Source organism: Diorhabda sublineata, unplaced genomic scaffold (genome assembly GCF_026230105.1).
Source record: "Diorhabda sublineata isolate icDioSubl1.1 unplaced genomic scaffold, icDioSubl1.1 Dsub_227, whole genome shotgun sequence".
NCBI classification, from domain to species: Eukaryota; Metazoa; Arthropoda; class Insecta; order Coleoptera; family Chrysomelidae; genus Diorhabda; species Diorhabda sublineata.
The window spans coordinates 405-14,462 of NW_026614163.1; the positions used below are offsets into that span (position 1 = coordinate 405).

The 14,058-nt window shown below is 34.7% G+C and overlaps 2 protein-coding genes across 2 annotated transcripts; one reads left to right on the forward strand and one right to left on the reverse strand.

Moving 5' to 3' along the window:
- Positions 1 to 2,517: 2,517 nt before the first annotated feature.
- On the forward strand, positions 2,518 to 10,022 carry LOC130452168 (DNA-directed RNA polymerase II subunit RPB1-like). Its single transcript, XM_056791484.1, has 6 exons — positions 2,518 to 3,470; positions 6,867 to 7,201; positions 7,279 to 7,568; positions 8,059 to 8,298; positions 8,361 to 8,622; positions 8,680 to 10,022. Exons 1-6 carry the CDS (start codon positions 2,518 to 2,520, stop codon positions 9,777 to 9,779), a joined length of 3,180 nt encoding a protein of 1,059 aa, XP_056647462.1. The 3' UTR covers positions 9,780 to 10,022.
- Positions 10,023 to 11,650: 1,628 nt separating this feature from the next.
- On the reverse strand, positions 11,651 to 13,337 carry LOC130452167 (peptidoglycan-recognition protein 2-like). The gene is made up of 4 exons (XM_056791482.1): positions 13,098 to 13,337; positions 12,382 to 12,595; positions 12,030 to 12,148; positions 11,651 to 11,974 (listed from the first exon to the last, which is right to left on the reverse strand). Exons 1-4 carry the CDS (start codon positions 13,159 to 13,161, stop codon positions 11,772 to 11,774), a joined length of 600 nt encoding a protein of 199 aa, XP_056647460.1. The 5' UTR covers positions 13,162 to 13,337; the 3' UTR covers positions 11,651 to 11,771.
- Between the last annotated feature and the right edge of the window lie 721 nt (positions 13,338 to 14,058).

Consider the following 14,058-nt stretch of genomic DNA (forward strand, 5'->3'; position numbering starts at 1 on the left):
CATCTTGGACTCGAATTAATCGATTTTACGGTAATTTTCTTCTTCTCGCTCACTTTTAACCGTCCAACACTCATTCTTAACGAATATTTCATTCACTTGCTACGTCTAGTTGACAATATCGATTATCTTTTGGTTATTTTCTACTTCTTTGTCATTTATATCAATCTAACACTCACCTACGACATCTTGGACTCGAATTAATCGATTTTACGGTAATTTTCTTCTTCTCGCTCACTTTTAACCGTCCAACACTCATTCTTAACGAATATTTCATTCACTTGCTACGTCTAGTTGACAAAATCGATTATCTTTTGGTTATTTTCTACTTCTTTGTCATTTATATCAATCTAACACTCACCTACGACATCTTGGACTCGAATTAATCGATTTTACGGTAATTTTCTTCTTCTCGCTCACTTTTAACCGTCCAACACTCATTCTTAACGAATATTTCATTCACTTGCTACGTCTAGTTGACAAAATCGATTATCTTTTGGTTATTTTCTACTTCTTTGTCATTTATATCAATCTAACACTCACCTACGACATCTTGGACTCGAATTAATCGATTTTACGGTAATTTTCTTCTTCTCGCTCACTTTTAACCGTCCAACACTCATTCTTAACGAATATTTCATTCACTTGCTACGTCTAGTTGACAAAATCGATTATCTTTTGGTTATTTTCTACTTCTTTGTCATTTATATCAATCTAACACTCACCTACGACATCTTGGACTCGAATTAATCGATTTTACGGTAATTTTCTTCTTCTCGCTCACTTTTAACCGTCCAACACTCATTCTTAACGAATATTTCATTCACTTGCTACGTCTAGTTGACAAAATCGATTATCTTTTGGTTATTTTCTACTTCTTTGTCATTTATATCAATCTAACACTCACCTACAACATCTTGGACTCGAATTAATTGATTTTACGGTGATTTTCTTCTTCTTGCTCGCTCATTATATAAGTTTAGGTTCGCCCATAACATTTGGCCTACTAAACTTATCATTTTGTTAGTTATTATCGACTTTTTTCTCGCTTCTAGCAACCTAACACTCACCCATAACATTTAGGCTGTTAACTCATTGATTTTCTGGTGTTTTCTCTCCTCTGTGTGGCACTAAATTGTTTAATACTCGCCAATTGTATAACTTTTGGTCGCTCAGAACTTCTAGTCTATCCTACTATCAATTTTTAGGTTATTTTCTTCTTATTTGTCGTTCTCAGCAACTTGACACCAACCCATGACACCTTAAACATGAACTTACCCATTTTTTGGTTGTTTTTTGCTTTCTTTTGGCTTTCAGCAATATGGAAACTAACCTTTCGTCCACTAACAACTTTTAGTCCATTCCTTTGTCGATTTTTAGGTTATTTTCTTCTCATTTCTCAATCTTAGCAACTCGATATTAACCCGTAACATCTAGAACATGAACTTGAACATTTTTTTGGTTATTTTCTGCTTCCTACTAGCCTTTTATTACACTTTCTACTCATTTAGTCCATTCATCACATTTAATCTACTGTCCCGTCAATTTTTAGGTTATTTTCTTCTCATTTCTCAAACTTAGCAACTCGATATTAACCCGTAACATCTAAAACATGAACTTGAACATTTTTTTGGTTATTTTCTGCTTCCTACTAGCCTTTTATTACACTTTCTACTCATTTAGTCCATTCATTACATTTAATATACTGTCCCGTCAATTTTTAGGTTATTTTCTTCTCATTTCTCAAACTTAGCAACTCGATATTAACCCGTAACATCTAGAACATGAACTTGAACATTTTTTTGGTTATTTTCTGCTTCCTACTAGCCTTTTATTACACTTTCTACTCATTTAGTCCATTCATTACATTTAATATACTGTCCCGTCAATTTTTAGGTTATTTTCTTCTCATTTCTCAAACTTAGCAACTCGATATTAACCCGTAACATCTAAAACATGAACTTGAACATTTTTTTGGTTATTTTCTGCTTCCTACTAGCCTTTTATTACACTTTCTACTCATTTAGTCCATTCATTACATTTAATATACTGTCCCGTCAATTTTTAGGTTATTTTCTTCTCATTTCTCAAACTTAGCAACTCGATATTAACCCGTAACATCTAGAACATGAACTTGAACATTTTTTTGGTTATTTTCTGCTTCCTACTAGCCTTTTATTACACTTTCTACTCATTTAGTCCATTCATTACATTTAATATACTGTCCCGTCAATTTTTAGGTTATTTTCTTCTCATTTCTCAATCTTAGCCACTCGATATTCACCTGTGAAACCCTGGGATACTAATTCACTAATTTTCTAGTAGTTTTCTTCTTCTTTTTTACTTCTAACAGTGACGTACGACACTTAAGTCACTAACTTACTAATTAATCGGTTATTTTCTTCTTCTTTTTCTCTATTATAATATTTGTAGTAATCGTAGAATTCCTCTTCTTCTTTTATTCCCATTTTCCTCGAACTTTCCACATTTTCATGGACGAATTATTAAATTCTCCGTTGTATGTTTGTAGGTCTCATCGATACCGCCGTAAAAACCGCCGAAACCGGTTACATCCAACGTCGTTTGATAAAGGCTATGGAAAGCGTGATGGTACATTACGACGGTACCGTTAGAAATTCCGTGGGACAACTGATCCAATTGAGGTACGGGGAAGACGGATTGTGCGGCGAAATGGTGGAATTCCAAACTCTACCGACCGTCAAATTGAGCAACAAAGCCTTCGAAAGAAAATTCCGATTCGATCCGAGCAACGAGAGATACCTGAGGAGGGTGTTCAACGAAGAGGTGATAAAACAGTTGATGGGATCCGGAGAGGTCATATCCGAATTGGAAAGGGAATGGGAGCAGCTCCAGAAGGACCGGGAGGCCTTGAGACAGATCTTCCCCAGCGGCGAGTCCAAGGTGGTGCTACCCTGCAACTTGCAACGGATGATCTGGAACGTGCAGAAAATCTTCCACATAAACAAACGCGCCCCGACGGACCTGTCGCCGCTGCGGGTCATACAGGGCGTCAGGGAGCTGCTCAAAAAATGCATCATAGTGGCGGGGGACGATCGGCTCTCTAAGCAAGCCAACGAAAACGCCACGCTGCTTTTCCAATGTCTGGTTAGGGCTACGCTATGCACGAAGTGCGTTTCCGAAGAGTTCAGACTCAGCACCGAAGCTTTCGAATGGTTGATAGGAGAAATCGAGACCAGATTCCAGCAGGCTCAAGCTAATCCCGGCGAGATGGTCGGCGCTTTGGCGGCGCAATCTCTTGGAGAACCCGCCACCCAGATGACGCTCAATACTTTCCATTTCGCCGGGGTGTCTTCGAAGAACGTAACGCTCGGTGTGCCCAGGTTGAAGGAGATTATTAATATTTCCAAAAAACCGAAGGCTCCTTCTTTGACGGTGTTTTTGACAGGCGCCGCCGCTAGGGACGCCGAAAAGGCCAAGAACGTTCTCTGCAGGTCAGGAATTGTTTTTTGTTTTTTGATAAAATTGAGGTTATGGTCACAGAAGTTTTTTTTTTCACTTTTTTGTGTATCAGAGTGTCCTCTGAGCTGCTGAGGTGTACCTGGTGGAAAAATAATGTAAATTAAATTGTGTGCGAGGGGGGATAATTAATATTTTATTTCAAATTTTATGTTGTAAATCATCCAAATCTGATAGATTTTTTTAATTTTTGGTTATGTAGTAGATTTATGAAAAAAAAATTACCCTGCTTGTATACTTGATACCTTTTTGGATATATAATCCTTTTCAAATTTTTTGGAAAGGTTCAGAAGAGGTTCGTATATTTTTTTCCTGTTGATTTACACAAAAAAATGGAGATTTTTGGAAAAAATCATATTTCAATTTTTTATAAATAAATTTCGGCAATTAATCCTGTTTGGGGCACAACAATAAACTGTAATGAACCAAATGACGATAAAATACACTTGTTGGTAATTAATGTTGTTTGGAATATAATAACAAATGTAATGAACCAATTTTTTAATTTGAAGCAGTTTGGAACAGACTATTATTAAACATAAAATATTACATAAAAAAATCAAAATTTCGACACTTTGGGGCGCAATTTTATTGCCTGTAATAAAACATTGGCAATAAAATATTAATTTCGGTTAAAAAATTTGTTTTAATAATGACGCTATGAAATGTAATGGACCAAATAGCAACAAATTACAACTGTGTGCACTTGATGCCGTTTGGAACATAATAACAAATTTTATCAAAAAATTTTTTAATTTGAAGCAGTGTGGAACACAATATTATCAAACATAATAGAACATTACGTAAAAAAAATCAAATTTTCGACATTTAATACATTTTTGGACGCAATTTTATTGCCTGTAATAAACCATTGGCAATAAAATATTAATTTCGGTTAAAAAATTTGTTTTAATAATGACGCTATGGACTGTAATGAACCAAATAGCAACAAATTACAACTGTGTACACTTGATGCCGTTTGGAACATAATAACAAATTTTATCAAAAAATTTTTTAATTTGAAGCAGTGTGGAACACAATATTATCAAACATAATAGAACATTACGTAAAAAAAATCAAATTTTCGACATTTAATACAATTTTGGACGCAATTTTATTGCCTGTAATAAACCATTGGCAATAAAATATTAATTTCGATTAAAAAATTTGTTTTAATAATGACGCTGTGAACTGTAATGAACCAAATAGCAACAAAATACAACTGTGTGCACTTGATGCCGTTTGGAACATAATAACAAATTTTATCAAAAAATCTTTTAATTTGAAGCAGTGTGGAACACAATATTATCAAACATAATAGAACATTACGTAAAAAAAATCAAATTTTCGACATTTAATACAATTTTGGACGCAATTTTATTGCCTGTAATAAACCATTGGCAATAAAATATTAATTTCGGTTAAAAAATTTGTTTTAATAATGACGCTATGGACTGTAATGAACCAAATAGCAACAAATTACAACTGTGTACACTTGATGCCGTTTGGAACATAATAACAAATTTTATCAAAAAATTTTTTAATTTGAAGCAGTGTGGAACACAATATTATCAAACATAATAGAACATTACGTAAAAAAAATCAAATTTTCGACATTTAATACATTTTTGGACGCAATTTTATTGCCTGTAATAAACCATTGGCAATAAAATATTAATTTCGGTTAAAAAATTTGTTTTAATAATGACGCTATGGACTGTAATGAACCAAATAGCAACAAATTACAACTGTGTACACTTGATGCCGTTTGGAACATAATAACAAATTTTATCAAAAAATTTTTTAATTTGAAGCAGTGTGGAACACAATATTATCAAACATAATAGAACATTACGTAAAAAAAATCAAATTTTCGACATTTAATACAATTTTGGACGCAATTTTATTGCCTGTAATAAACCATTGGCAATAAAATATTAATTTCGATTAAAAAATTTGTTTTAATAATGACGCTGTGAACTGTAATGAACCAAATAGCAACAAAATACAACTGTGTGCACTTGATGCCGTTTGGAACATAATAACAAATTTTATCAAAAAATCTTTTAATTTGAAGCAGTGTGGAACACAATATTATCAAACATAATAGAACATTACGTAAAAAAAATCAAATTTTCGACATTTAATACAATTTTGGACGCAATTTTATTGCCTGTAATAAACCATTGGCAATAAAATATTAATTTCGGTTAAAAAATTTGTTTTAATAATGACGCTATGGACTGTAATGAACCAAATAGCAACAAATTACAACTGTGTACACTTGATGCCGTTTGGAACATAATAACAAATTTTATCAAAAAATTTTTTAATTTGAAGCAGTGTGGAACACAATATTATCAAACATAATAGAACATTACGTAAAAAAAATCAAATTTTCGACATTTAATACAATTTTGGACGCAATTTTATTGCCTGTAATAAACCATTGGCAATAAAATATTAATTTCGATTAAAAAATTTGTTTTAATAATGACGCTGTGAACTGTAATGAACCAAATAGCAACAAAATACAACTGTGTGCACTTGATGCCGTTTGGAACATAATAACAAATTTTATCAAAAAATCTTTTAATTTGAAGCAGTGTGGAACACAATATTATCAAACATAATAGAACATTACGTAAAAAAAATCAAATTTTCGACATTTAATACAATTTTGGACGCAATTTTATTGCCTGTAATAAACCATTGGCAATAAAATATTAATTTCGATTAAAAAATTTGTTTTAATAATGACGCTGTGAACTGTAATGAACCAAATAGCAACAAAATACAACTTTGTGCACTTGATGCCGTTTGGAACATAATAACAAATATGATCAACCAATTTTTTAATTTGAAACAGTGAAAATCGACAAACATATTAAAATATTACGTAAAAAAATCAAAATTTCTACACCTATTGCAATTTGGAACATAACAATACCGACTGATAATATACGAAAGATAATTTTCAAAAGAAAACTTTGTTGGATGGTATTATGAACTGTAATGAACCAAACGGCAACAAAATACACTTGTTGGTAATTAATGCTGTTTGGAACATAATAACAAATATAATCAAAAAATTTTTTAATGTGAAGCAGTTTGGAAAACGAACATTTTGAGAAAAATATGGTTCAAAGACACAATTAGGGGCGCAGGAACAGATTTTTGTTAAAACCACTAAATCGAAAACGCGCGAAATTCGAAAGTTTTCAAGGTCTAGTTCAATACCACGTCATTATCCAAAGCACGATTTGGAGCCTTCCAAATATGTTTCTTCTTCTTTTTCGACTGTTGGGGGAGACGTTGCTATTACTAATACAGATTTCTCCGAACTCACCGTCAATTTTCTTTTGTTTTAGACTCGAACATACCACTTTACGTAAAGTAACCGCCAACACCGCCATCTATTACGATCCCGATCCCCAGAACACCGTCATACCGGAAGACCAAGAATTCGTTAACGTCTACTACGAAATGCCCGATTTCGACCCGACCCGCATATCCCCGTGGCTGCTCCGCATCGAATTAGACAGAAAAAGAATGACCGACAAAAAACTCACCATGGAACAAATCGCCGAAAAGATCAACGCCGGCTTCGGCGACGATCTCAATTGCATATTCAACGACGACAACGCCGAAAAACTGGTCCTGCGCATCAGGATAATGAACAGCGACGACGGCAAATTCGGCGAAGGTAAATAAAAATCATTTTTTCCACTAAACGGTCCTTCGAGCCGGGTATTAACGTTGTATTGCATTCGTTTCGAACAGGCGCCGACGAAGACGTCGACAAAATGGACGACGACATGTTTTTGAGGTGCATCGAAGCGAACATGCTCAGCGACATGACTCTCCAGGGTATAGAAGCCATATCTAAGGTGTACATGCATTTGCCGCAGACCGATTCCAAAAAGAGAATAGTCATCACGGAAACCGGCGAATTTAAGGCCATAGCCGAATGGTTATTAGAAACCGACGGTACCAGCATGATGAAAGTACTTTCGGAAAGGGACGTGGATCCGGTCAGGACATTTTCTAACGATATTTGTGAAATATTCTCGGTAAGTATGGAGTTTATCCGTTAATTTTTCGCTTATATGGCGATCCAATACTTGTCCGGTCCTTCGAGCCGGGTATAAATCATCGATATAAGGAATAATTGCGAAAAAGCTTCATTCTAACTTGGAACTATGGTTGTAGTTCATGGTAGGTCGGGTACCGTTGGTACTACCGAACCGATGTCCATTAAAAAGCCGCGCGTTCGCTTATCCAAGCACTAACGGATCATACTTGACGCTACCTGATCCTTCGAGCCGGATATATGAACCATATCCGAAGATCTGGTATCTGGTCTTTCGAGCCTGGTTCGTTTCCGGCTCTCCGTCTCTGAAGACGATAATTTGGTAATCCGAAACGCGCGTCGGACATTGTAGCGTGAGCGGGGATGGTGCGCCAAACGTACAATCATCTCGATACCGATACCGATAAAATATTGTCATTGAGTATACCGAGTAGTTTAATTTGCAAATTCTATTCTTCTTGTTTTTGTAGGTATTGGGTATAGAAGCCGTCCGTAAATCCGTTGAAAAAGAAATGAACGCCGTACTCCAATTCTACGGTTTGTACGTAAACTACCGACATCTCGCTCTTCTTTGCGACGTAATGACAGCGAAAGGTCACTTGATGGCCATCACTCGTCACGGTATTAACCGACAAGATACCGGCGCTTTGATGAGATGTTCCTTCGAAGAAACCGTCGACGTGTTAATGGACGCCGCCAGTCACGCGGAGGTTAGTAATTTCGATAATTTCACCGATCGACGTCGTTTGGACGAATTTCGTATCCGTTTCAGGTCGATCCGATGAGAGGCGTATCCGAAAATATAATATTGGGTCAATTACCGAGAATGGGTACCGGTTGTTTCGATCTTTTATTGGACGCCGAAAAATGCAAAATGGGTATTCCCATACCGCAAGCGCACAGCAGCGATATTCTCTCTTCCGGTATGTTCTTCGGATCGGTCGCTACTCCGAATAGTATGAGTCCGGGTGGGGCGATGACTCCTTGGGCTCAAGCGGCTACCCCTTACGTCGGTAGCGTCTGGTCGCCACAAAGTAAGTTAATCGGTTCTATTCGAATATATACGTGTATTACATATTCCTTCGTTTCAGATCTAATGGGAAGCGGTATGACACCCGGCGGAGCTGCTTTTTCTCCATCCGCCGCTTCAGACGCGTCTGGTATGTCGCCGGCTTACGGAGCTTGGTCGCCAACACCGCAATCCCCCGCTATGTCGCCTTATATGGCGTCGCCGCGCGGTCAATCGCCTTCTTACAGTCCGGCATTCCAAGCAACCTCGCCATCAATGGCGCCCGCTTCGCCGGGATATTCACCAAGTTCACCAGGGTATTCACCTACTAGTCCGAATTACAGTCCGACGAGTCCCAATTACTCGCCGGCGTCGCCTAGTTATTCTCCAACATCTAACAGTTATTCACCGACATCTCCGAGTTATTCGCCAACATCTCCCAGTTATTCCACCTCGCCCGGATATTCACCTTCGTCTCCTAGTTATTCCCCAACTTCGCCCGGTTATTCGCCCAATTCTCCGAGCTATTCACCGACGTCGCCTAGTTATTCACCTACGCCAAGTTACAGTCCGACTTCGCCGAGTTATTCGCCGGCGTCGCCGAATTATTCGCCAACATCCCCAAATTACTCGCCCACTTCACCAAATTATTCTCACAGATCACCAAATTACAGTCCGACTTCACCGAGTTATTCGCCTTCGTCTCCTAGATACGCGGGTTCTCCTAGTTTTTCACAATCGCCAAATTATTCACCTTCTTCTCCTCAATATTCGCCCGGTTCTCCGAGTTATTCACCCTCTTCGGCGAAATATTCCCCTACGTCTCCGAATTATTCTCCCACTTCCCCTTCATTTTCAGGCGGCAGTCCGCAGTATTCGCCCACGTCGCCTAATTATTCACCTACTTCTCCTAATTATTCCCCGTCGAGTCCGCAGCACACTCCGGCGGCTAGTAGCACATATTCACCTTCTTCTCCCGGTTATTCGGCCAGTTCTCCCAATTATTCCCCCACTTCACACTATTCCTCTTCGCATAGTACGAATTATTCACCGACCAGTCCTTCTTACACTCCCCAAAGTCCTAGTTATTCACCAGCTTCTCCCAACTATTCACCACCACCTCCAAGGTATTCGCCATCGTCTCCTAATTTTTCGCCTAGCAGTCCTGGCCAGGACGATTAGTTTTAGATTTAAGTTAGTTTTATCCTGGGGTGATTCTATTATCGTTTATCAAAATACGTATACAGGGGAAGTTCGAAGAATTTTCTGTAAAGTTGAAAAAAATGTACAAAAAAAAAATAGGAAAATGTTGAGATGTTGGGTAGAAACGCCACAGATTTCCGCTGTGTATGTATAGCTAATCATATTTTTATTAAATTTAGAGTTTGTTAAATTTTTTTTCTCAAATAAAGTATCAAAATGTAATGATTTGTTTTTTTAATCTGGTGCAAAGTGACAAATAACGTTGGCTACATTGAATTCACCAAGGAAATATAAGTTGGTGACACTGAATACGTTGACAGCTAGGAGAATCATAGAATAAACTACAATTAAAGTTAGATACATTGAATTTACCAAAATATAATAAGTTGGTAATACTGAATACGTCAAAACATTGACACTGTTGACAGTTTATAAGAATCATAGAATAAACAACCGGTAGACAAAATTATAACAGTGTCATATGACAAGTTATGATTACAAGGAGACAATTAACATTGGCCACATTGAATTTACAAAAATATAATAAGTTGGTAATACTAAAAACGTCAAAACATTGACAGTTTTGAAGAATCACAGAATAAACAACGGGTAGACAAAATTATCACTGTTGTCTAACAAGTTATAGTAACTAGATGATAATTAAAATTGGCTGTATTAAATTTACCAAAATATAAGTTGGTAACACTAAATACGACAATATATACTTCTTAATAACAATAAACGAATCAAAAATAACCCAGAACATAGAAAAATTGGTATTTTTCACTAATACTAATCCATAGATAACTCATGTCGTTTATATTATTAGTATTAGTGAGTTTAATCGGCGTGGTTATTTGACATGAATTCATGATTATAAATAACCATAGAAAGGAAATTAATAATTTAATTAATTAATAATTTAAGTCCAACAAATCATAAACAAATGAATTCACCTGTCAAAGATCCTATGATATTGCCGTGAAACAATTACTTCGATCAGTTTTTGAAGAACAGTGAACGCGATCCTAATTACATTCCGAACATTCACGGGTTAATACAATCATAATCCATGAAAATCTCTATTATTTTCATTATTTATTTACCTGGCTTCTTTCGAGTGAAGATCTATGATCGTTCTTTGACAATTGACAGTTGGATACGTTCGCGAGAAGTCATCAAAGTATGTTTCACAATTCCTACTGTTTACATTAAAAACTGAAAACTTAATAAAAACTGTGATTTGAAACAAAATGAGAGAATTTTAATTTATCCCGTCCTTCATTATTTAAAATTATAGGTAAATATTTATTATATTTATTTACTATAATTGACAGCTAAATGTTTTTGTGATATTAAATATATCAACGTAGTCACGTACTGAATTTTAATCTGGCTTCTTTCGAGTGAAGATCTATGATCGTTCTTTGACAATTGACAGTTGTATACGTTCGCGAGAAGTCATCAAAGTATGTTTCACAATTCCTACTGTTTACATTAAAAACTGAAAACTTAATAAAAACTGTGATTTGAAACAAAATGAGAGAATTTTAATTTATCCCGTCCTTCATTATTTAAAATTATAGGTAAATATTTATTATATTTATTTACTATAATTGACAGCTAAATGTTTTTGTGATATTAAATATATCAACGTAGTCACGTACTGAATTTTAATCTCAATAGCTGTCTCAAAGTCTTTTAAACTTGTTCAAATGTGACTAGATGATAGAAAAACAAACAAAAAACTCTTATTGTAGTGTATAAACGCTAAATTGTTGAGCAAACTGAATATCTACAGAAAATCCAGAGGCGTACTTAGTTAAAAGGTAAGTGGATATTTCGAATAATTGAAACAGAATTTTTTTATTAAAAAATATATATTACATACGAATTAGTATATAAAATATGTATTAAATATTGGAGCTGTGGGGTTATCTTAATGAATTATATTAAATTGTTCCCTTTATGCTAAGCACTTTTCGTAGTGTTGGGGTACCGTGAAAAATGGGGCCATTGTATTAGATCGTTGTATAAATAAATGCCTGGACTTGCTGTTTGACTGACTTGTCTAGCTCCAAAAACAATATAATCATCGGATAACTCGCCTATTGTCACTGCACATTCCAAAAACTTCTTGGCTGCGTTCAAAATAATGTTACTGGGTCTTTTTACTGAAACGATCAAACATATATAAAAATAATTATATGTATCAATAAAATAAATTACCCGCGAAATTTCCTATAAAAGCAAGTCCTAGAGAATTTTTGTTATATCCTCTAGTATGAGCGCCCACTTTATGCCAACCTGCACCTTCATAAATTCTTCCATCTCCGCCGACGAGAAAACTGAAAATAATACAAAATTCATTTTATCGATGCAGCTAAAAATTATTCTATAGAAGTTTCGGAGCCGGTCCTGGAATTTAAAAAAACTCGCCGTCCCCACCACTCCGCCATGCTGGTGTCATAATCAAACACAGATCCGACTTGACCTACTTTCGTCTGTCAAAATTTGTTTGCTTCACTCTTCTTCTTGATATTTTTACTAATCTTCTATCACAACTACTAAATTAACTTACTTATATCCTATATCGGGAAACTCCAAGCTTTCCATATGGAAATTTTGTATACTTTTTACCATTGAAGAGCATGTTTCTTGTGTTGAACATTCCGGCGTAACTGTATGATGTATAACGACTTTGGTAACTGGTATAATGACGTAATCGACAGCTATTGAAGGTAGACCTTGCCACTTGTCTTTTGTGACTATTTCTGGACAGGTTTTTGGCCAATCTAAAATTAGTAGCGTAATGTAGAGGTTATTTCAACGTTATCAAATCAGAAATGTTTCAAATAAATGATTAATAAGTGAACGTAAACATAGAACAAAAAAAAACAAAAGCCGAGGCGTATGTGGAAGGGATTGTATATATTGTTGCATACTTCGTAGGTAACGTTACGTATAAAATTAACTACAGTACGAATTTCTATAAATGTAATAGCTCAATTCAAAAGAGGGTTTTTAAGATGATAGATAATCAATAATTCTTTAGAGAAATTGTGACAGAGTGAATCAATTTTTTTATAGCACAATTAACGTTGTGTAAGTAGGGTTGCATACTTCGTAGGTGATGTATAAAATAAACTCGCAAAACTAGCTGAAAAGGCATTTGGATAAAAAAAGTTGTTTTAATAGTTTAATTTATTAGTTTTATATACATTTCATATAATTATAATTTATCAAAACCTATTTTATATGTTATTAAATGAGATATAAAAATATTGAAAGAAATACCTGATTCCGCATATGATTTATTATAAAACAACAATGAAATCACTAAGAACCGAATATTCCACATTTTATAAAATAAAAACTTGGGATATTTTCAATCCTGAGAGATGATAGTTTCTAATTCAAAACTAAAATGAAACTGAACATTCTACACGTTATTCTTAATATCAACTTTCCAAGTGTAAATCCCCTTGTACAATATCTTTTGCTACATTAATTATCGCTATAAATATCTTTTTCAATAAGTCATCGTATAATAATATTTTTTGTTTATAAATTTGATTACCTTGAAGCATTAAACATGATCAGTGACCTCTTGACTAAAAAACAGAGACGGCTCTTCGCAACTAGTACAAATACGTGATTAATTATTCTTATAATTTATTTTTTTATAACAAATTACACATACAGATATATTTTTTAGAACTTGTAATTACATAAAAACACAAAATTATTAATATTATGACTAATTATTCACTGGAAATGAATAAAACTAGTTTGCAATTTGGGTAAATATTATTAATTTTATCTATGTGCATGGAAAGCCGGCAACAGCGAAATATGATTTGACATTACAATAAAAATAGAATTAAATTAGAGGTTATCTAATATCCGAGTGATAAAATGTTTATGAAAAGTTTGATGTGAAAAGTTATTCGTTTTATTTTATTCAATATCAATATATAATGTTTGTGATATAATGATAATGCAATTTATACAAGTGTAAGTAAATTGTTATATTTATATTAATTCCTAATATCTTAATGACGAAATTTCCTATCTGCACATAATACGGCATTAGGGCATTAGAATATTAGAGTAGGGATTTCGGAAAAAATCACGTCGGTTTAGTCACAACCGATTTGAATTCTCATCCACAGGGTGGGCTTTGAATTAAACGAAGTTGACGAACCGTGCTGGTAAGGGATTAAAAATTATCCGCAATGTTAGTCCCATTCTTGAT